At 43.7% G+C, this 24,536-nt stretch overlaps 1 protein-coding gene and 1 long non-coding RNA gene across 2 annotated transcripts; one reads left to right on the top strand and one right to left on the bottom strand.

The window, feature by feature from the left end:
• Positions 1 to 94: 94 nt before the first annotated feature.
• On the bottom strand, positions 95 to 23,445 carry PLAAT5 (phospholipase A and acyltransferase 5). The gene is given in 10 exon segments (XM_032640485.1): positions 95 to 187; positions 1,996 to 2,181; positions 2,183 to 2,254; positions 4,197 to 4,288; positions 4,291 to 4,309; positions 21,159 to 21,254; positions 22,538 to 22,635; positions 23,193 to 23,274; positions 23,276 to 23,367; positions 23,370 to 23,445. Coding segments are annotated over 10 exon segments (906 nt in total).
• Positions 12,039 to 20,245, top strand: LOC116757952. Its single transcript, XR_004351119.1, has 3 exons — positions 12,039 to 12,135; positions 14,579 to 14,583; positions 20,235 to 20,245. It is a non-coding gene; the product is annotated as an uncharacterized LOC116757952 (long non-coding RNA).
• Positions 23,446 to 24,536: the final 1,091 nt, after the last annotated feature.

A 24,536-nucleotide genomic window follows, 5' to 3' on the forward strand; every position in this document is an offset into this window, starting at 1 on the left:
TCTCACACGGGGCGGTGGGGAGAGCGAGGCAGGGGAGGGAAGGAGGCACGTTCTCTCTGCCGACGTCAGTAACTCTTCCTCTTCTTCAGAGGCTTCAGGCCATTGCTGCTTTGGGCCTTAGGCTGTCCACCACGGCTGAAAGCACCGCCCCTGCAGCCTTGGCTCCCTCCGTCAGCATGTGCTCTACCTGCAAAGCTGACCAGTTCATAGGACCCTCCGTGAAGCTCCTAGGCTCGCACCCTGCCCCACCCCTACCTCACCACACCCCGTCAGGAGCTGGCCTGCCTAAGAAGCTGCCACCTTCGATTCCCAAAGACCCTAGAGCTGCAAGAGACCTGGAGAAGCCAGGACGGCCTGAGGTGCACATCAGAGGCAGGAGCGAGCCCTTTCCCCAGGAGGCATCCAGGGCCCCTGGTCCCCTTCCTCCCCGAGAGCCATTCAGCCCACAGTCTGCCACTAGCACGGGGCTCAGAGGAGCACAGCCACTGAGTCCCTCATTCTACACACAGGGAACCTGAGAGCCAGGGAGGGGAGCTCACTTGGACAAAGTGACACAGTGAACGGCATCCGCACTTAGATCTGGGCTTGGGTCTCATGCACGCCAGGCCCAGGCTCCTTAGCAGGACCTCCTATGACCCCCTTGCGCCCTGGGGTCTTCTTTCCATGCACAGATGCTCAGGAGACAGGAGATCCCTCATACCAGAGCCCACCAGGCCCGAGCACTAGTACAAGGTCTCACAAGCATGGAATGGCTGGGAGAAGAGGCAGAGCAGGAAGGAGGAAGATGCAGAGTGGAGGGGGGTGAGTGGGCGAGGCTGCTAACCCTCACTGAGAAACGGGAGAGGGACAGACCAGCACTGGGATTCGAGCCCCGTAGGTCAAGAGAACACAGGTAACATAGAAAAGAAAATGGGAAAATTATGTTCCACCTTTAAACCTTGATCTTTCTAATCTATTAAAAAGGCAGCAGTACACACTTCCTCCTCTCGTCTCATGGGGTTTTAGTAAGGTCCAAACAGTAACAAGAGCAGCTCAAATTGTCACAGGCATTTAGGCTTCCAAAGCTTTTTCACATGTAGCGTACCACATTTAACTTATCACCATCCTATATGTGGGGGAGTGGGGGGGAAGGAGGCCAGACCCAAGTGCACAAAAGCCAGGCAGGGAATGTGGGTGAAGCTGGTAGGTGACATGCTGATGCCCTACACCCCTTCTAAAGGGGGAGCTCCTACTCGGCCCTGTAGAGTGTTAGCAAGCTGGAACGAGGGCCCAGTGGCCTGATCAATAGGTTATCCAAGACAGGCTGGGAATCCAGATTTTTTCTTTTTTTTTTTTTCGGTACGCGGCCCTCTCACTGTTGTGGCCTCCCCTGTTGCGGAGCACAGGCTCCGGACGCGCAGGCTCAGCGGCCATGGCTCACGGGCCCAGCCGCTCCACGGCATGTGGGATCTTCCCAGACCGGGGCACGAACCCATGTCCCCTGCATCGGCAGGTGGACTCTCAACCACTGTGCCACCAGGGAAGCCCCAGATCTTTTTATATAAAATTTCTATATTCTCAAATGTTTGAAAGTCATTCAAATTAAGAAAAGAAAAAAATACTAGTCGTCCAAGCAAAACACGTCTGTGGGCCAGATGTGGCCCACGGGCTGCTAGTTTGCAACTTTAGCTCTGAGTATCTACCGCAGTTTTTCCCCTTTTTGTAAAGGAAAAAAACAGTTTCAGAAATAAGATGATTTGGCCGAGGAGACCATGCCAGTTTAAGTGGCTGAGGAGGGATTCCACCTGGTGGTCTTACTATGCAGCCCAGTGCCCCCTCTACTACTCCATGGGTCAGTAGAGGTGAAAACACCTCCTGAGCCGTCCTGGAGCAACGGAAGGCCCCACAAGCCCAGCAAATAATAATGAAAACACCGATCACCAGTTGGACCCCTGATGCAGCAACAAGCCCCCAAGACCCCGGGTCAGAGCCGGGCGGGGGCAGGGGGTGCCACACCTGCTGGCTCCTGGGCACGCCGTATCTCAGGTCGTTGACAAAGCGCTTGCAGTTCCCGTCGATCAGGCTGTACTGCGCTATCTTGCTGGTCATCTTTTTCATCTGCTGGATGACCTTGTCCACGGGCAGGGGCAGGTATGTCCCATCCAGCTCGTTGTTGACCTTCCAGGAGCAGCCATGCAGCACTGTCCTCCAGACAACTGTATTTCACCACCGCCCGGTTGCTGAAGACGGACGTGATGCTGCTGGCCTCAAATGCCTCACCTAGAGGCCAAAGACAAGCCAAAGTTGGAAGCTGCAAGGGGGCAGTGGGGCAGAGCACCGGCTCAGTCCAGCCGCTGGATCAGTGGCTCCTCTTGGGGTCCTGGTTTCACCGTCTCTAAAAGGCACAGCAGAGGATGGCAAGTTGGACTAAATGAACTGCAAAGGGCCAGCTTTCCGCACTCCCCACTTTCGACCACCACTGCAATCTCTTTCTCATCAAGCTCCAGGCGTACCTTATGGTGTAGGCCCAGACTCCACTCCGTGTACAGATCTGACCAAGTCCTAGGACTGGAGTCTTGCTTTCCTAACCAGACTCCAGCAGTCTTCACAAACACGTGACGAATACCCTTACAGGTAAGAGTCAGCTCCTGGACAAGGGGCTGTCATGCGGTTCCAGGAATAGGCCTCCCTCTGCCACCACGCAGACCCGCTCCAACCCGCTTCCACCCAGAGGCGCTCTGCCTTTCCCTCTGCTCAAGTGTCAGGATTCTCACTGAGTGTTTGTTTGAAAACAGGCTTCCACAGCTTGGAAAAGCAGAAACGTCTGAAAACTGCTGTATTACCATATTTAGTCCTTAGAGGAGGGAGAGCTCCTGAGAAGGTCTGGAAGCTGCCCAAGGCCAGGTGGGTGGTAATTTAATATCAGGACTGTTTTTCTGCTACAACCATATGGATAGGCAAACGTGGGAACCCTCCCCCTCTGTAAGTTGTCTGAGTGCAAGAAATGTCCCTTGTTCCTTTCTGAAGTATTTGACGACTATCTGCTGGTTTTGCAAAAGCTGGCAGTAGGCAATTCGGCTCTCAGCAACGAAGATGGCAGAATTCATGTTTGAAGGAAGATCTGATGGGGGGCGGTGGTGACAAAACCGTTAACTTGTACAACTCTTTGGTTACGCAAGAGGAAGGCTCCTGGACTTAGTCTGGAAAGGAGAGGTGAAGACGAATGCAACGTGGAGCAATTTTTCATCCTTCGTGTAGGCATCCAGACAGGAAGGGGGACGGGTGTGGATGGATGGGGTGGGGAAGCAAAGCCAGGGGAGAGGGACTCTGCTCTGCAGGAAGGTCTCAGCCAGGTGAGGGGCGGGGCCAACCGAGGGGGACAGGAGACAAAGATGAGAGCTGTGAACAAGGTGCGGCCACAGGCATTTGGTACCAGTGCCCTTCTGTAATCTAATCTTGAACGGGCAGTACTCACACAGGAGGCAAAAATCCCCAAAGCATCAAAGATTACACAGAGGAGCCCCCGCCTCCCCTTCTCCCAGCTCCCCCATCTCCTGAGGCCACCATGTGACCAATGGTTCTGGATGTCCACTTTTAAGCTGCTTCACCTTCTGTGCTGTCATCTTCCACTATCACCACTTCTGCCCCCATCGAATCTCCACCAGAATTTAATTAGTCACCCGTTTAATCTCAGCCCTGTGTTAATGCTGCAATGAAAGGAGAACGATGCCCACACTGGGGGTGGTGCAGCCTGGGACGGGTTGGAAAAGCAGGGAGACAAGGTGAGGATGGAGGTGCCAGAGGTGACCAGGAAGCCAGATGGATGCAGCATTTGGGGCAATAGGAAGCAAGTGACAATCAGAACACATAAGCATCTACACCCCTCCCAGGGGACCCTCAGAAATAGAGGAAGGGTATTGAACTGCTGTCATTACAAAACGGAGGCTCCGGTCCTTACGCTTCTATTTTAAAAGAAAGAGTGGTCTAGGTGGTCAGGGAACTTAGGAATGATCTTGATACTTTTATCTGTCTTAGGGCTGGACACTCAGTGGTTTTTGGTGGACAGAGACCAAGCTCTATCACACAGTAAATTAAGGTCCAGTCATGCTTTGGGTGTTCTGCTGCTAAAGTAAGGCAGCAGCTGAGGAACACAGTAATTCGCTGTCCTTCTCTTTACTTTGCTAACTTCAATATCAATATTTCAATAGAGTATTCACTCTGACTTGTGGGAGCAGGTGGACCACACAGTCATCTTCCACATAGACAGCCCAGTGCTCGTAGCCAACCCGGAAAATCTCAATCAGGTCTCAGGTCTGGGTCTTGGTTTACCCTATGATGGAAGTGGAATGGAATGGAATGGAATGAAATGAAATGAAATAAAATAAAATAAAGTAGACTTCACATGCCCAAGGAAGTCCAGAGACCTCCTTGTTTGGGGATCAGCTACAGCTCAGCCTGAAGACACTGCCTTTCATCACTTTACAGAAACCCAGGCTGCAAAAAGCTCTCTTCACACAAATGGCCGAGGGACCCGTCCACTCCTGCTACCACCTTCATTATTAAAGCCACCGAGGCTGACAGTGCCAGCTCCAAATGCACAGCTCCGTACGCATACATGCCCTGTGATAAGCAAAGGAGCTCCTGTAAGCATTTCTCCTTGAAACTCAGCACCATGCGAGCTTTCTCAATAGAGGGCGCTAGAGAGACACTGCAAGAGGAAAAGGTTCTCCTGCAGGTTCTGGCTTTGGGCTGGGGAGTTACACCAAACTCCCATTCTTGGGATAAATCTCACCTAGTAATGATGTATAATCCTTTTTATATGTTGCTGAATTCAGTTTGCTACTATTTTGTTGAGGACTTTCACGTCTACATTCATAAGGGATATTAGTCTGTAGTTCTTTTCTTTGCCTGACTTTAGTATCAGGGTAACATTGACCTCAGAATGAGTTGGGAAGCATTCCCTCCTCTATTTTTAGAGTTTGTGAGGGACTGGTAATTGGTAACTCTTCTTCTTCAAATGTATGGTGAAGTCCTCTGGGCCTGAATTTTTCCTTGTGAAAAGATTTTTATTTACTAATTCAATTTACATGTTATAGGTCTGCTCAGATTTTCTAGTTATTCCTGAGCCAGTTTTGTTATCTGTGTCTTTCTAAGAGTTTGTTCATTTCATGTAAGTTTTCTAATTTGTTAGCATAAAGTTATTCACAGTATTCCTTTATTGTCCTTTTAATTTCTGTAAGACTGGTAGTAAACCACCTCTTTCATTCTTGATTTTGGTAACTTGAGTTTTCTTTTTCTTGGTCAATGAACGTAGCCAAAGTTTTGTCGATTTTATTTATCTTCTCAGAGAACCAACATATGGCCTCACTGATTTTCTCCATTTATTTCCATTTTCTATTTCATTGATTTCTGCTCCAATACTTATTATTTCCTTCCTTCTGCTTGCTTTGGGTTTAGTTTGCTTTCCTTTTTACAGTTTACTGAGGTAGGAATTTGGATTATTGATTTGAAATCGTCCTTTTTTTTTAAAAGATTTTTTCGATGTGGACCATTTTTAAAGTCTTTATTGAATTTGTTACAATATTGCTTCTGTTTATTATGTTTTGGTTTTTTGGCCACGACACATGTGGGATACTAGCTCCCCGACCAGGGATCAAACCCGCACCAGCCTATATTAGATTTTATTCTAAGCACTGCTTTAACTGCATCTCATAAACCTCGATATGCTCTGTTTTCATTTTCATTCAACTCAAAATATCTTCCAATTTCTCTATTTTTTCTTTTACCCATGGGTTATTTAGAAGAATGTTTTTGAATTTCCAAATACTTGTAGATTTCCCAAATTTCATTCTGTTATTAATTTCTAATTTAATTTCATGTGAACAAAGAAATATTTTATATTATTTCAATCCCTTTAAATTTGCTGAGACTTGCTTTATGGCCTAGAATATGGCATCTCCTGGGGAACATTCATGTCTGCTTATGAAGAATATGTATTCTGCTACCGTTGGGTGGACTATTCTGTAAACGTTAGTTAGGTCAAGTTAATATCGTTGTTCAAATCTTCTATATGCTCACTGATTTTCTGTCACATTGTTCTATCCAGCATTGACACTGTAGTATTTAAAACCCCCAACTATTATTTCTGAATTGTCTATTTCTCCCTTCAATTCTGTCAGCTTTTGCTTCATGAATTTGGGGATTATGTTGTTAAATGTGTGTGTTTATAACTGTTACAGCTTCATGATGAATTAACGCTTTATCATTGCAAACAGTTTCTCTTTTTTCCTAGTAATACTTCTTCCCTTAAAGTCTATTTTTTCTGATATTAGTGTAACCACTCCAGCTGTGGTTCTGCTTGCATCTTTTTACATCCTTTTACTTCCAACCTATTTATGACCTTGAATCTAAACTATGCTTCTTGTAGGAGGCATATAACTGGATCTTGTGTTATCAAGTCAGATGATCTCTGCCTTTTCCGGACTGTTTAATTGAGTCACACTTCTCCCTGTTGATTTGATTTCTCCCTGTCCATTTCAGCCTCCCTCCCTTGTGCTATTATTGTCATATTTATTACATCTTGGCATGTTAAAAGGCCAAAAATAAAATTTTATAATTACTGTTTAATTCGATTGTCCTTTTAATTAGGATAAAAGCTAAAATACATATTTATACTCTTTGATAATAATAACCAACATAATTACCTTTATGGGTGCTTTTTTTCTTTTCCTTTTTGCCACACCGCATGGCTTGTAGGAGCTTAGTTGCCTGACCAGGGATTGAACCTGGGCCCTAAGCAGTGACAGAGCAGAGTCTTAACCACTGGGCCACCAGGAATCTCCCATGCTTTGTATTCTTTCATGTGGATTAGTTACTATCTGGTGTGACTTCCTTTCAGCCTGAAGAATTTTCTTTGCTATTCCCTTTAAGGCAGTCTTCACTTATCTGAGACTACCTTTATTCTACCTTCTTTTTTTTTGTGGTACGCGGGCCTCTCACTGTTGTGGTCCCTCCGTTGTGGAGCACAGGCTCCAGACGTGCAGGCTCAGAGGCCGTGGCTCACAGGCCCAGATGCTCTGCGGCATGTGGGATCCTCCCGGACCGGGGCACGAACCCGCGTCCCCTGCATCGGCAGGCAGACTCTCAACCACTGCGCCACCAGGGAGGCCCCTACCTTCATTTTTGAAAGACAGTTTACTGGATATAGGATTTTTGGTTGACATTTTTTCTTTTGGAACTTTTCAAATGCCATTCCACTGCTTTCTGGCCTCCGTCATTTCTGATGAAAAGCCAGCTATCAATTTTATTGTGGTTCCCTTGTACATGATGAGTCTTTCTTTCTCTTGTTGCTTTCAAGATTTTCTCTTTGTGTTTGGCTTTCAGCCGTTTGGATTCTGATTCCCCCCCAGGGCTGGTGGTTGCCGTTGTTTGTTTGCTTAGAGGTTTGCCTGGATTGATTCTGTGGTGTCTGTTTCCCTCAGAGCAACCAATGGTGTATATGCTTCAGTTTTGTTTGTTTTTTCTTGCTCTTATTTTTAAGCCTGGCATAAAAATAATGGTCAGCCAGTGACTGGTCAGAGGTTAAGCCACATCTTGGGCCAATAAGGCATCACTCTTTTCCTACGGAGCTCGGCGTGGTTTGGAGAATTCATTCAGGTTCTAAAGTTTTAAAGTCTGTCCCAGCTGTTACTTTCTGCATTCACAAGGCCTCATGTTCCTCCAGGAGCTAGAGACTCACGCAGGCCCCTCTATTCTCTCCCAAATGTGTGTGCAGCCTTGTGCACTCCTTAGAGAACAGCAGCTTTTCTAGACCCTCTTTAGCTGTCTCATTACCTGGGTTTCCGTATTATAAAGTTCTGGCTGGTCTGTTAGTCCACCATTTGTCCCAACCAGTATTGCAACCTCAGGCTAGGCCTTCCATGATGTTTGTCACTGAGATAACTATTGTTTTCCACAACATCTCTGGGCATGGAATTTTCCACACTCTGCTCCAAATAAAGTTGCCCTCTGCTGCCACTGCCAGTCCTCCTGGCAGGTCCCACCCACCCAGGTAACAACTTCCCCACCACAGAGCTGGGGGAGGTGGGGGACTTACTAAGACACTACAGATCTCCACTGTTCTGAGATTCCAAGATTCAGTAGGCTTTCTTGATTCAACACTTATCAATTTGTTGTCTGCTTTTGGTCAAATTCCAGAGTCTTTAAATGGTTGTCTTTGATGGTTCTGTCCAGCTTTATTTTTGCTGTTTGGGGAGATTTTTCTGAGATGCTCTGTTAGCCACTCCAGATGTCCTGCCCACTTGATGGAATGAATTTTTATGGGTAAAAAGCAGACCATCTACTCAGTGATATTACATGGAAGGAACTGAGGCCAAGAAAGGGAGTGGATTTTAGAATTTTTATGGGCAAAAAGCAGGCCAAGAAAGATGAAGTGCTTCGTCCAAGGTCCTAGGCAAGTCAGTGGCAGAGCTAGGACCAGAACTGGGGTCCTGGACCAAACCAACTCCTTCTGCCTTAAAGAGAAAATACAGTGGCAACTGAGCTCCCACTAGAGGGCGCCCCAAACTAGCCTTCTCATCTGGAAAGCAGAATCACTATCCTTGTTTTTTCCTCGAATTATCTGCCAGTAGGAAGACCGCACAATTCATTGTGATGCTAGTCTAAGCCAAAAAAAAAAAATCAAAAGAAATCCACGTGCTGGTCATCAAGGATGCTGAACAAGCTTTGTGGTACAGGAAACAAAAAATTCTGGGGTTCAGGGGAGTGGATTTTAGAATTTTAAGTTTTCTTTTGTTCCTTAATACTCTCCACCTGCAATATTGCCACTGGATAGGGGTAGTCAGGTGGAAACTTGAATGGGATTCACAACAGACTTAATAGTCACCTAGCATTACCTGCTCTCTCGCTGAACTTTCTCCCGCTATAAATTGATGGTATTGAGCTTTGAGTCTCAACCTTGGCTACACATGGAAATCACCTGCGGAGCTTTTAAAAATTAAGATTGATGTGGAGTATGGCCTGGGAACCAGAATTTTAAGAGCTGCCCAGGTGACTCTAATGGCAGCCAAGGTTGTAGCCATATTGGGAGCTTTTCCAAGGTCCCATCCTTCCTTTTTCCTTAACTTTAGCCTGTCCCCAGCATTTCATGAACCTTAGGGAACCTGTCTATATCCTCCAGGGCGAACTCCACTCCCAGCTGATGCTCCAATCTTCAAATCCAGATTAAGGTTTCCCTGCCCCTTTTTCTCTCTTTGGAATAAGATATGACTTTGAAATCCTCCATCCATCTGCTATTTATTTCCTTTGCGCAAGCTGGCAACCCAGCTCCGGCCCTTCTCCCAGAAATAGGCACCTGGTTGGAAAAACCGGTCTTTCATAAGGTCGCTGGATGGTAACAGTTTCTGAAAGTCTTATAACTATGACAGGGGTGGTGCAGGGAAGTGGGTGGAGGGCTCGTTCCTGCCTGCAGCATGCGGCAGGGAGGCAGGAACAAAACCACAAAGACAGAGCTTTCTTTTGAACTCCTGGGAGTAAAAATGTAAAGTCCCTAGCTGTTTCTGAAACACACTGATTCTTGGGTCAGTCCCTGACCAGGCACTGGAGCAGATGTGGGAAGCTGGGAGCAGAAGAAAATCATCATGATACAGGTATTAGGAATTTCACTTTCAGCTCTGATCCTAACCCAGATGATACCTCAGAAATAAAACCTGAAGCCTCAGACACGGACAGGACGCCAAGGAGAGAATTCGAGTTAGAATGGTAGGCAGAGAATAGCCAGCTCTACCATCCACCAGTCCCTCCCATCAGGAAACTTCCACAAGCCTCTTAGATAGCCTCATCCACCAGAGGGCAGACAGCAGAAGCAAGAACTACAATCCTGCAGCCTGTGGAACAAAAACCACATTCACAGAAAGATAGACAAGATGAAAAGGCAGAGGGCTATGTACCGGATGAAGGAACAAGATAATACCCCAGAAAAATAACTAAATGAAATGGAGATAGGCAACCTTCCAGAAAAACAATTCAGAATAATGATAGTGAAAATGATCCAGGACCTCGGAAAAACAATGTAGGCAAAGATCGAGAAGATGCAAGAAATGTGTAACAAAGACCTAGAAGAATTAAAGAACAAACAAACAGAGATGAACAGTACAATAACTGAAATGAAAAATGCACTAGAAGGAATCAATAGCAGAATAACTGAGGCAGAACAACGGAGAAGTGACCTGGAGGACAGAATGGTGGAATTCACTGCTGCGGAAGAGAATAAAGAAAAAAGAATGAAAAGAAATGAAGATGGCCTAAGAGACGTCTGGGACATTAAACGCAACAACATTCTCATTATAGGGGTCCCAGAAGGAGAAGAGAGAGAGAAAGGACCCGAGAAAATATTTGAAGAGATTATAGTCGAAAACTTCCCTAACATGGGAAAGGAAATAGACACGCAAGTCCAGGAAGCGCAGAGAGTCCCATACAGGATAAACCCAAGGAGAAACACTCCAAGACACATAGTAATCAAATTGGCAAAAATTAAAAACAAAGAAAAATTATTAAAAGCAGCAAGGGAAAAACGACAAATAACATACAAGGTAACTCCCATAAGGTTAACAGCTGATTTCTCAGCAGAGACTCTACAAGCCAGAAGGGAGTGACATGATATACTTAAAGTGATGAAAGGGAAGAACCTACAACCAAGATTACTCTACCCAGCAAGGATCTCATTCAAATTTGATGGAGAAATCAAAAGCTTTACAGACAAGCAAAAGCTAAGAGAATTCAGCAGCACCAAACCAGCTCTACAACAAATGCTAAAGGAACTTCTCTAAGTGGGAAACACAAGAGAAGAAAAGGACCTACAAAAACAAACCAAACAAAGATTGGTTTTGACATGTATACACTGATGTGTATAAAATGGATGACTAGTAAGAAAAGAAAGAAAGAAAGAAAAAAAAGGTATAGGGAAGATAATCGTAAAAGATTTGGAAAAATTGTAAATACTTAAAAGATATCTGCACTCAGATTGCTTTACAAGCATCTTCAAGTTTATGTACCATCTAAAAGAAATGGAAAATAGAAATCATAGAAGATACTTTTTGTACTTAAGCAAGATTCATACTCAAAGAAAAAGTTTTACCCCAAGTCAACAGATTAGCATACATATACATATAAATGTTCATTTGTAGGGGTTTTGTGTGTATGTATTTATTGAAATAAAATGTGCATATTTCTTTAAAAAAAAAAAAAGAATGGTAGGCAGCTACAAAGTCATAGAAAGAAGACAGGGTTTGTTGTTAGGAGACCTGGTTCAAATCCCAACTCTGCCACTTACTAGGTGTTTGACACATTCTCAGTAGAACTTCCGAGAGAGCAAAGATGTTGGTCTTTACAAAAGAACATTTTACAAATGTCGAAAGATTATTGTATGCCCCAACGGAGCGCCTCACTCCTAATTACTCTGCCATGGTGAACATTTTTCTAATCCCTTGCAGTGAATACGATGGTTTTATTCCCCCCAGAAATTCTCCCTTTATGTATTCAATCAACAAATATTTATCAAGCACCTACTAGTTTAAGCACTGGGAATACAGCAGTGAATAAGGCTGACCAAAGCTCTGCCCTCTTTTGGAAGGAGACAGACAGTCAATAAGCAAAATGACTATATAATGTGATACATGCTATTAAGGCAGTAAATGGGGTGATATGATGGAATGCTAAGACTACTTTAGTACCGTATGTACTAAAGTGTAGCCATGGTAGATGGTCTGGATTCTTCTGATAGCAGCCGTCTCATTTCTCTTTGGGTAACTTCTCCCTTCCTCCCCAGCCCTGTGATCCTAGTGGGGATGCCAATCATTGCACCCTTTCAACTCAGGCCAATCCGAGCCTTTCCCTTGGGATTCTTTCTTAATTATTATTGAGGTATAGCTGGCGTGCAGCACTGTACTAGTTTCAGGTATCCAACATAATAATTTGATATTTGTATATACTGCAGAATGGTCACCACCACAATAAGTCTAGTTAGCACCCATCACCACACATAGTTACAGAATTTGTTTTTCCTCGTGAAGAGAACTGTTAAGATTTAGTCTCTTAGCAACTTCCAAATATGCAATACAGCATCATTAATTATAGCCGCCATGCTGTACATCACAGCCTGTTCGGTTTTATAACTGAACATTTGTACCATTTGACCCCCTTCACCCATTTTGCCCACCTCCCACCCCCTGCCTCTGGTGACCACCAATCTGTTCTCTGTATCTATGAGCTCGGGGCGGGAGGGGTTTGTTTGCTTGGTTGGTTAATTGGGGTTTGTTTGTCTGTTTTCAGGACTTTTTTGTGTTTAAAGCAAGGGAAGAGATGTTGTCTATTTCCTCTGGGGTGGCTAAGCAGGGCCTCCCTTCTCTAAACTGCATGGAAGAAGCTGTTGATGTAGAGGAAAATTGAGGCCATCGATCTGAAAGAAACCAAGGGGAGAGGTGGCCAGACAGACAGGATCCCCTGGCAGCGACAGGGGCCCAGATCCTGGTACCAGTCTCTAAAGAGCCCAGATCTGCCCAGGTTCCTACGGTGAGTCCTCCCTGACTCTAAGTTACCCTAGTAACCTTGCAATTTAAAAAAAATCTCTTCTTGACTTATACTAGCAAAGCTGGTTTTCTATAATCCAACTGAAAGGGGAGTGGTGTGGCAGAGGGTGACCGTGGATACACTCTGGTGCGGCGAGCCGCTTCTGACCAGCAGAATGACGAGTCACCACACGCTAGATTCTTCTCGTATCACACTTTATTGGAGTACAGCTTGGTTTCAGAAAGATGGAAGGAAGACCCCGAGCCTTATTCACCCTGGCTTTTATAATGCACTATAACCTGTGGCAACCTGTGGTTGGCTGGTTACCTCAACAAGATATGTGCTGTTCACAATTTATTGGTTGCAATTCTGATCCTTCATTAGCATATTGGCTCGTCGTGGCGCATGTGTGGCACATAGCCTTTGGGCTACTCCCTGATAACCGTTATCTGTGACATGGCAGAACAACGGCTTCCCGTTATCTGCGACAGGCAGAACAACGGCTTCCCACACTCTGGGCCCCAAGGGCAGGAGAGACCTCTATGAAGAGGTAAGATTTAGGCTGAGAAGGTAAAGGCACGAGGAAGAAAATTATGTGACCATCTGGAGGGTCATTCCAGGCAGGGGCAGGACAAAGACTCTTGGGCAGGAGGGTTTAGTGTGGCTGAATATGAAGGGAGAGAAGGTCGGATGAGACTGTAGAAGAAGAAAAGGACCCCATCGTGGTGGAGGTGGAGGTCTTTCCGACACCAGTTATAGACAGGAGACCGTGAGGGCAGACGAGTCCTTCAGGATACTGGTTGTGAAAGGGAGGAGGGGTACCAGGTGGGAAATGGACAGAAACAGGGGTCCAGGGAGGGCATTTTCAAGACAGGAAAGACGACAGCACACGAGTGCTGGTAGCACGGCTCCGGCGGGAGGGAGATGTTGAAGGCAGCAGAGAGAGGAGATTAATCAGCAGCAAAGGGGCCTGAAAAAGTGGGAGGGGCTGAGATCAAGAGCCCCCGAGGAGGAGCTGGCCTTCCCATAGAGAGGTCAGGGAGGGCCTTTCTGACCAGAAGACACGCACTGGTCTGCTTGGGCTGCCATAACAAAATACCACATGCTGGGTGACTTAAACAAGGGAAATTTATCTTCTCACAGTTCTGGAGGCTGGCGAGTCCAAAGACCAAGGTGCCAGCAAGGTAGGTTTTGCTCTGAGGCCTCTTCTCTCGGCTTGTAGGCAGCTGCCACCTCACTGCAAGCTCACGTGACGACACATGGGAGATCTCAGTTCCCCAACCAGGGACTGAGCCCTGGCCACAACAAAGAAAGCTCCTAATCCTAACCACTAGACCACCAGGGAACTCCCAAGTGACTACTTCTTTGTGTGTGGAGAGAGAGAGCTAGCTCTCTGGTGTCCCTTCTTATAAGGGCACTAATCCTATCATGTTAGGGCCCCACCCTTATGATTCCATTTAACCTTAATTACTTCTTACTCCAAATAGAGTCATGCTGAAGATTAGGACTCCAACATATGAATGTGGTGGGGGGAGGGAGGGACCCACATACACTGAGTCCATAACAACATATGTGAGCTGGATTTGCAAAACCAGGAAAGAGCAGTTTTGGCAACCCAGTGAGTGCAAAGGCTCTGAGAAAGGGAGGACTTGGGTTCATGAAATGTACAGAAAAGAGGCGGGGATGGTTGGTACAGAGTGATCAGGGGGAGGAGAGAGATACAAGGTGAATCTGGAGATGATATACAGATCCAGACAATAGAAAGCAAAAAGGAGAGAATGTGGGCAGGGTGGGGGGTGGACGCGTGTCCATGGTGAGCAATCTCTGAGGCCTCATTTGAGTAGAAGAGCTGGCGCTCCTCATGTGCTAGGACCTCAAGATGCATTTATTTCATCTGTCCTATCTTGGCATTAATTCACCCCTGTTGCACAAAGCAGTAAGTCGTTCCATGTATTTTAAAGGGTATGTACATGTCTTGATGAAATCAGCACAAATAGGAGTCAAATGATAGAGCCTCAAAATGGCATGAGGTTAGTGAAGGTGAAAAGTAAGCATGTCCGTCAAAGACCTACACGTAGACCTCAATCAGGTTAAGATAAAAACAGAACAGCTTGAAGTGACACATCCCAGCAGGTTTTTGTCCTGACTCTCTGAAACAGGGGCAAGTGAATGAAACCATGTATTAATGTTACACAAAGTTTCATATGGGGAGCTGGTAATGACGTTGCTTGTCATTTTATAAGATAAATTCCTCTCTTCCTCCTATTACCCAAATAGTCCACAAGCACCTTGAGGCCAAGGACAAGACTAGCCTCCCAGATCTCTGCTGAGTAAAACACTGTAGAGAAGCAATGCTATACACTCCTTATTTCGCTATTATTAAGTAAAATCCTATTCATCTTGTATTACATTTTTGCCATTAATACTGAGTTCTACAGACCTGCTTTTGCTTATAACGTTATCAAAAGAAACTCCAGAGTGCTCACTTCGGCAGCACTTATACTAAAGAAACTCCAGAGCCTAACCTTTAAAAATGCAAGTCCTGGGGCTTCCCTGGTGGCGCAGTGAGCCTGCCGACGCAGGGGACGCGGGTTCGTGCCCCGGTCCGGGAGGATCCCGCATACCGCCGAGCGGCTGGGCCTGTGAGCCATGGCCGCTGAGCCTGCACGTCCGGAGCCTGTGCTCCGCGGCGGGAGAGGCCACAGCAGTGAGAGGCCCGCGTACCGCCAAAAAAAAAAAAAAAAAAAAAAATGCAAGTCCTTATAAATTTCCATTTAAAAGGAGTCTTGGCTTTGTGACCACCTAGAGGGGTGGGATACGAGGGTGGGAGGGAGATGCAAGAGGGAGGAGATATGGGGATATGTGTATATGTATAGCTAATTCACTTTGTTATAAAGCAGGAACTAACACACCATTGTAAAGCAATTATACTCCAATAAAGATGTTAAAAATAAATAAATAAAATTAAGTGTTTAAAGTGATGGCACCCTGCAGCTGCAGAGATAGCTGTATCTTTCCACGGCATCAAGCTTGCTAAAGAATCTGACTTGACAAAGTATCAAATTGAAAACACAAGAGTATCAGGTTTGAGATACTGTGAAATATGGAGGCTTCCTGAATATTCATTAACCGTCACCAACTTGTTCTGTTCTCTGTTAATATAAATCAGTGCTTAGAATATCATCTGAACAAAGTGGTCTTGAGACATTCTAGAAACTGTTGTAGTTCAAGGAGGAACTGAAATTCCTATTGGTGGTTGGGCTTGATAACTCACCGGCCTGGTAATAATGCTGGAATCTTGACGCCTCTATATTCCTAAACCATACAATTGAGACCAACTCAATTGGCGCCTTCCTCTCCTATCATAGAATGAGAAATAAAAACCTTTGACTGTAAGGATTATTATTTTACTAAAGAGATTAAGAGTCTCACCACCACTTGAACAAGTACAACGTAGCGAGTCATAGTAAGTCCAGCAGTAACTGTGATGGCCAAGCTCTCTAGCAGACCCTGAGTACCTCGGATCACATGACACTACAATCACTGCTAGAAGACACCTTCAAAACTTCGGATCAATCTACTCATGTTTTCTTATAATTTAAATTCTTTTAGAAGATAACTGTATATATCCGAGAGAACTGAAAGTGCGGACACAGGTCCACCCTTGTACATGAATGTTCATAGCAGCATTATTCCTAACAACCAAAGGTGGACGCAACCCAAACGTCCATCAACTGATGAATGGCTAAACAAAATGTACTGATAGTATATCCGTACAATGGAACACTACTGGCCAATAAAAATGAATGAAATACTGACACGGGCTACAACATGGATGAACCTTATAAACATTATGCTAAGTGAAAGGAGCCAGATACAAGAGATCACAGATTGTATGATTCCATTCACATGCAACGTCCAGAAGAGGCAAATACTTAGAGACAAAAATCAGGTTAGCGGTTTCCAGGGACTAGGGACAAGGGAAAATGAGGAGACTGCTAATGATGTGGAGTTTCTTTTTAGGGTGATGAAAGCATTCTAAAATTAGAGCATTACGATGGTTGCACAACTCTGTAAATATACTAAAAACCACCACACGGTACACTTTAAAAGGATAAATTTTAGGTATGTGAATTATATCTCAATAAGGTTGTCATTTTTTTAAAAGGTAACTGACAGCTTAAGCAAAAATACAACAACAACAATGTATGTTGGGATTTATAACATATGTAGAAGCAAAGTGGATGTTAATAATGCAGTGAGGCCAGATATGGAGAAATGGAGCTACTGTAAGCTTCTTATACTATAAATAAAGTGGTACAGTATCACACGAAGGTAGACCATAATAAGTTAAAAATGTAGAATATAAAAACTAAAACAAGAATTAAAATTACAAAACACAAGGAATTATAGTCAATAAACCACAAATGAAATAAAACTGAATCACAAAAAACAATCAAAAAGAAGTCGGGGGAAAAAAGGAGAAAGGAAACAAAAAAACAGATAGGACAAATAGGAAATAACAGATAGGACAAATACAGATAGGACAAATAGGGATGGCAGACTTAAATCTCAGCCTATTAATAGTCACATTAAAGTACATAGTCTACACGTCCTAATGAAAAGGTAGAGATTGTTGATTGGATAAAAAAATAAAACCCAACTATGCTACCTACAAGAAACACATTTTAAATACAAATACATAAATAGGTTAAAAGGAGAAGGAGGAAAATGACATACCATGCTAACACTAATTGAAAGAGCTGGAGTGACTATATTAATATCAGACAAAGTAGACTTCAAAGCAATGAATCTTTCTAGGAATAAAGAAGGTATTATTTGTAATAATAAAGGAATCAATTCATCAATAATGAATAACAATACTAAATGTTTACATATCTAATGATACGACCTTATGATTCATTAAAAACAAACTGATAAAACTACAAAGAGAAATAAACAAATCTACAATTACAGCCAAAAATTTCAGTACTCCTCTATGTAATTAATAGAAAAATATAAACAGAACCTGAATAACACTATGAACCAACTTGACCTAATAGATATTTATAGACTACTCCATCCAACAATAGCAGAATACACGTTCTTCCCAAAAACTAACAATATTTACCAAGAAGGACCATATCTGGGGCTGTAAAACAAGTCTCGTTAAATTGAAATGGATTCAAGTCATACAAAATACATTCTCTGACCACAACAGAATAACTTAATTACCAAAAGATATCTTGGAAAATCTCCAAGCATTTGGAAACTAAATAACATTTGTCATAACCCACAGGAGATAAAAAGGGGGGGGATTACTTTGAATTGAACAAAAATGAAAATACAACATGCCAAAATTTGTGGGACACCACAAAGCAGTGCTTAAGGGGAAGTTTATAGTAATAAATGCCTATAATAGATAAGAAGAAAAGTCTGAAATCAGTGTCCTCTACTTCCACCTGAAGACAGAAAAAGAAGTGCAAATTAAAACCAAAGTAAATAGAAAAAAGGAAATAATAAAAATCAGAACAGGATCAGAGATAGAGAAAACAGAAAAACAACAGAAGAAAATCAATGAAATCAAAAGTTGGTTCTCCGAGAAAATCCATAAAATTGTTAAAACTCTAACCGAATTGATCAGGGAAAAAAAGAGAAGACGCAAATTACCAATATCAGGAATGAGAGAGGTGACATCATTACATGTCCTACAGATACTAAATGGATAACAAGGGAAAATTATGAACAACTTTATGCCAATGTATTTGACAAAGCTCACTCAAGAAGAAACAGATAATGTGACTATCCCAAAATATATGAAGGAAATTGATTTTGTAGTTAAAAATCCTTCAAACAAAGAAAATACCAGGCCCAGACAGCTTCACTGGTAAATTCTAACCAACATTAAAGGAAAAAATAATACCAATTCTTCACAAGAATTCTGTGGAGTAGGAATACTTCTGAACTCATTCCATGAGGCTTGCATTACCGTAATACCAAAACAGACAACTACAAGAAAATAAAATTTAACAAATTAATACCCTTTATGAACATAAATGCAAAAATTCAAAGCAAAATTTTGTAAATTGCATAAAACACTATACAAAAAGAATAATACATCACGGTCACATGTGTTTCCCCCCCTCCAGGATTTCTAGGTTGTTATAACATCTGAACACCAGCCAATATAATTCAAACTAAAAAAGAAAAATTATATGATCATCTCAATAGGTACAGAAAAAGCATTTGTTAAAATTCAATGTCTATTCCTGATTTTTTTTTCCAAAGAAACTCTCAACAAACTGGTAAAAGAAAGGAACTTTCTTAACCTAATAAAAGGCATCTATGAAAAACCTACAGCTTACATCATACTAAATGGTAAAGACTGAATGCTTTCCCTCTAAGTTAAGGAATTAGATAAAGATGTCTGCTCCCACCACTTCCATTAAGCATTGTACTGAAGATTCTGGCTAGTATCGGTACAATTTAAGACAAAAATAAAGGCATCCAGCTAGGAAAGGAAAAAGTGAAACTGTCTTTATAGGTGACATGATATGTAAAAAGTCTAATGGAATCGACCCAAAAAAAGTTACTCAAGTAAATAAGTCAGTAAATAAGGTTGAAGGATACAAGATAAGTATCCTTATCTAAGTACCCTGGAAAAAGTCAATTATATTTCCAATCACTAGCAATAAACAATCAGAAATTGACATTTTTTCACTTTAAATGTTCAAAATTGAAATTTAAAATTTTCTGAAATACCAATTCAATAGCATCAAAAAGCGTGAAATACTTTCAAAAAGATGTGCAGGATGTGAAGCTGAAATTTACGAAACACTGCTGAGAGAAATTAAAGAAGACCTAAGTAAATAGAACACCTTGTTCATGAGTCAGGAGACAATATTGTGAAGACACCAATTCTCTTAAAATTTGATGTGATTCCAGGGAAAATCTCAGCAGGCATTTTATAGAACCTAGGATAGCCAAAACTACTTTGAAGAAGAACAACAAAATCGGAGGGCTAACATTCTTGACTTCAAGAGTTATTACAAAGCTACAGTAATCAACATAGTGTGGTATTGGCCTTACAGTAGGCAAATGGGATCAATGGAATAAAACAGCCCAGAAAGGGACCCACTAGTATGTGGATAACTGGTTTTTACAAGGTGCAAAGGCAACTCAGTGGGAAAAGGATAGTCGTTTCTAGAAATGGTGCTGGAATAGCTTGATAGCCACGAGGAAAAAAAAACAAACGTCGATCTATACCTCGTGCCCTATACAAAAATCAACTCAAAATGTATCAAAGATGTAAACGTAATGTGTAAAAACTAAATGTAAAAACTAAAACTTTAAAATAGCTGGAAGAAAAGAGGAGAAAACCTTTGTGACCTTGGTTTAGGCAAAGATTTCTCAGCTACAACACCAAAGGCACAATTCATAAAAGAAAAACTTCTAAACTGGACCTCAACAGAGTTAAAATTTTTTGTTCTTCAAAAGATACTGTTAAGAAAACAAAAACACAAACCACAGACTGAGAGAGAATATTGCAAGTGATGATGAACTTCATCTGTACTTGTATACAGAATTTCTGAAGAACTCTCAAACAGATAAACCAAGAGAAAAAATAGGCAAAAGATTTGGATATTTCACCAAAGATTATATATAAATATAAGGAAAGCAAATAAACACAGGCAAAGATTTTCAACATCATTAGTCATTAAGGGAATGCAAAGTACAACGGCAATGAGATACCGACATACATATTAGGAGAGCTAAAGTTAAAGAGATTGACCAAACCAAATGCTGATGAGGACGAGGAGGAACTGGAACTCTCAGGTACTGCTGGTGGGAATGTAAAAGGGCACAACCACTTTGGAAAACAGTAAGTTAAACAAACATCTACCAAATGATTTAGCCACTATATTCCTACATATTCACCCAAGAGAAAACATATGTCTATACAAAGATCTGTAAACAAATGTTCATAGCAGCTTTATTTGTAACAGCCAGAACTGGAAACAACCCAAATGCCCATCAAGGGGTGAATGGATAAATAGTGGTCTATCCATACAATGAAATCCTGCTCAGTAATAACAAGGAGTAAACTACTGATAACCTGCAACATGGATATAATTTGAAATAATTACGTGAAAGGAGGCAGACAAAAAAGAGCACATACAATATGATTCCATTTATATAAGTCTCTAGAAAACGCAAACTAACGCATAATGACAGAAAGTGCATCAGTTGTTGCCTGGGGATGGGAGTGGGAAGAGGGAGGGGTTTACAGAAGGGAACAAAGAAAGCTTTGGGAGTGATGGAGATGTTCGTCATCTGGATTGTGGTGATGGTTTCATGGGTGAATACGTATGTCAAAACATATCCAAATGTATATTGCATATAAGTTTATCGTATGTCAGTTATACCTCAATAAAGCTCAATAATCAGCTCCGTAAAGCTGTTTTCAAAAAATTTTAAAGGCATAAGCAACATCCCAAATCAGTGTGCAGTTCAACCTGCCACAGTATAAATAAAGTAAAATACAATATTATGTGGGGAAGAAGTCGCCAGGAAGTTAAAGATATGCCTGGTCTGAGAATTCCCGAGATACCCACCTCTGCTGCCTGCTTTATTAACCTTCCCGCACTCCCAGGCTCCGGAGCTGAATTCCACTCTGCTCTCTTCTGGTTGGGTGTGGACTCCAAGGGCTTCTCCCTAAATGAATTTTGTGATTATACAGTTAATAAACAAAACACTTTTTCACAATTATTGGAAATTCTGTATTACTTCAGATTTACGATTTTAAGATATCTTTTAGTTTTCAGATTATAGGAAACATTCCCCCCCCCCAAGCTTGTTTCTGTGATGCCATTTGCTGTCATACATTTGCTGTTTTTTGCTTTTCAGACAATTGTTTAAAATGCTAATGCTAGCAATGAGTTGCTTTCAGGGGCTTTCCCCCCCTCCTCTGATGATCTTTTTTTTTTTAGTATTTATCAAAGTGATACTTGGACATAGCTTTTTTAAAAATGGTAACTGTACATAATGACTTATATGGAAATGCAACAGGCCTCTGCTCTTTCCCTTCCCCTCCCAGTCCTCCTGGCCAGAGGCAAGCCCCTGGAACTCCTGAGCTGTTTCTTCCAATAATTAGCTCCATGTTTCTGAGAAATCTTGTTGACAACACTGTAACTGCAAGTAATGTGAAAGAAATCATTATATTTTGTTCCTAGAAACAAAATGTTACAGGAGAGGACTGAAACTAAAGGTAGGAGTATGCTTTTGGGGTAGAAAAGTAGAGTGAAATATATGGGGGCCAAAAAGACCTGGGTTTGAATCCTGGCTCTGATATGTGCTGTTCAACCTTGAGCTAGTAAACTAGTCTGTCTGAACCTCAGTTTGATTGTCTATAAAATAGAGATGTTAATATTTTTCTCGCAGAGTTGTCAAGAGGGTTAAATGAGAAAGCATATGTACACATCTAATACATTACCAACCCCCAAATGGCATTTTCTTTACCTTCCCCAAATTTTAACTCTTCTCCAAAAGCACAGTATATGGGAGTGGGGGAGTGGGGGAACCCCTCATTTTCCTTATTGCTCTTCTCCAAACTTTCAGCTCTCAGAATTTTAAATAGAATCAACTATCATGTTTTTAATGAAAGCGAATTGCAGAAATTGGCAAGAAGGTTGCATCATTCATTAGTTACTAAGCCCAGCTGACAAAAGATTGTAAGCACTCTTGGAAAGCAATTCAGTTCTCAGGAGTCTGTAGAATGGCCTTGCGCTAGAAACTGCTACAAGGTAGCCTCCCTCCAGCAGGTCCCAGGACTGCCCTCTGGCTGTTGTTACCAGGAGCACACCAGCCTTCGTTAGTGGTAGGCTGGTTCACAAAACCAGCTCAGGATTTGTTTTACAAAACTGTCATCAAAGTCGGTTCTTCAGAAGGCTTGTAGCCACCCAAAGACCCAGTCCTTACATACGAAGAATCTTACCCCTGCCGGACGGATGCTGCTTCTGCCCTGTTCTAACGTGCCCTGCTGTGGCTGCTTGGGCAAGAGCTGGACCAACTCTTGAGATCCCACAGATTCTTCTAATTCAAGGGGGAAAAAAATGTTATTGAATATTTAAACCACAACTGCCTTCTATAGGGCGTGAAACCCATGAAAGGAGGACTGGAGCGAGCACCTTGACAGCTATGCAGAGGTGGGAGCTCCAGTCTAGAACCAAGCCTGGCACCTGGTTAGCCCTCAATAAACTTTGGGATAAAGGGGGTTGTGAGACCGTCCTGGAGAGGGCTCAGCTCCTCCGGGAAAGAGAGGCTTTGGAATTCCTGGGTACAGACTCGGGAAGAGGATGCCTCTATCCCAGATGGCAGAATCCTCGGGGCCAAACCCAATGGCAGAAGCTTCTGCGGAGCCAGAGCTGCTGTTATAACTCTACCTGCCCGGCAGCTACCCCGTCTGTCCCATTTCCACCCTAAATACAACAGGAAGGTAAATACTCGAGAGAGTCACTGGACGCCTGGTTCGCTTCGATTACATTAATAACCAACGATCACTCCAAAATATTCACTCATTTCGGTTAACAAGCATTTCGCACAATGAACAAATATCTACGAGAAGGAGAGTTGAAAGAAACCATGGTGACCTTTCTGGGGGTCCAACGGCCTGCTGGGGCCTGGAGAACGACCCCGGAAGGTTCCAGGCCCGGGCGTGGGGGCTTGGTGAGGCGGAGCCCCCCCTCCCGCGGCGACCCGACTGGGGCCCAGGCGAAAGTCCAGGAGGAGACTGGGTGTCATTCGTCCGTACACTCGCGGTTTCCGAGGCGGCCTGAGGCGGGGCCGGGGGAACCTAGGGAGGAGGCGCCCGCACTCGCGCTAGGCGGCGGGGCTCAGGCCCATCCCGCTGCTGCCGCCCCGCCGGTCCCCGGGCCTCGCTGGGGGCAACGCGCCAGGCCAGTTCCCAGTCGGCGCGGCCCCGGGTCGGCAGAGCCGCGGGGTCCGGGATGCTGCTTGCTGGGAGGGCGGAGGGGCGCGGAGTGGGCACGCGGGCGCGCAGCGAACGGCGGGGGCGCGCGGCCAGAGCGCGCGGGGCGAGGGCAGCGCGGGCGTGGTGAGCACGTGTCCGAACACAGCCGGCGCTGATGGGGGCGCTTCAAAGCCCAGGAACCTGCGCGGGGCCGGGGGGTGGGGGGCGCTTTGAGAGGAAAGGCAGGGAAAGGCGGCGTAGGAGGCGACTGGGGTGGAAAGTAACAGAACAGTTTCTGTAAGACTCAGAGGTGGCATCTGATGTGGCTGGAGAAGCTGAAGCTCCACGGAGCAGACAGAGGAGCGACATCTGGAGATAGGGGTTGAGGCCAAGTTAGGAGGGTTTGGGGAGGTACGCTCAGGAGTTAAAATCTTGGGCGATTCAGACCAGATCGAGCGATCGATAATCTTTTATATGTTTTTATTAAAATTATATACATAATATGTAATATATATACAAAAGAATCCATGGAATACATGTAGTTATGAAACATGACGATAAAATTACCACCCATGAAAACACCATCCTACTAAGAACCGCAACACACCTAGCACAGAGGCTTCTCCTACCTGTGTGTTCTTCCCTTATCCCATCTCCCAGCCCTACCCTCACCTCCACCCCCATCCCCCAGAGGTCACCTCTCTCCAGTCTATCATGCTCTTGCTTTTTAAAACTTTTTAAAAATCTCTTATTTGTAGTCCTAACACGTTGTTTCATTTTGCTTATTTGAAGCTTGTAATAATCATATCACACACAGAAAAAAAAATCGTATCACGCTGTATTGTCTTCTGCAATCTGCTTCTTTTAAAGTTGTTTCTAGGGCTTCCCTCGTGGCGCAGTGGTTGAGAGTCCACCTGCCGATGCAGGGGACGCGGGTTCGTACCCTGGTCCGGGAAGATCCCACATGCCGCGGAGCGGCTGGGCCCGTGAGCCATGGCCGCTGAGCCTGCGCGTCCGGAGCCTG

The sequence above is a fragment of the Phocoena sinus genome, chromosome 8 (assembly GCF_008692025.1).
Source record: "Phocoena sinus isolate mPhoSin1 chromosome 8, mPhoSin1.pri, whole genome shotgun sequence".
NCBI lineage: Eukaryota > Metazoa > Chordata > Mammalia > Artiodactyla > Phocoenidae > Phocoena > Phocoena sinus.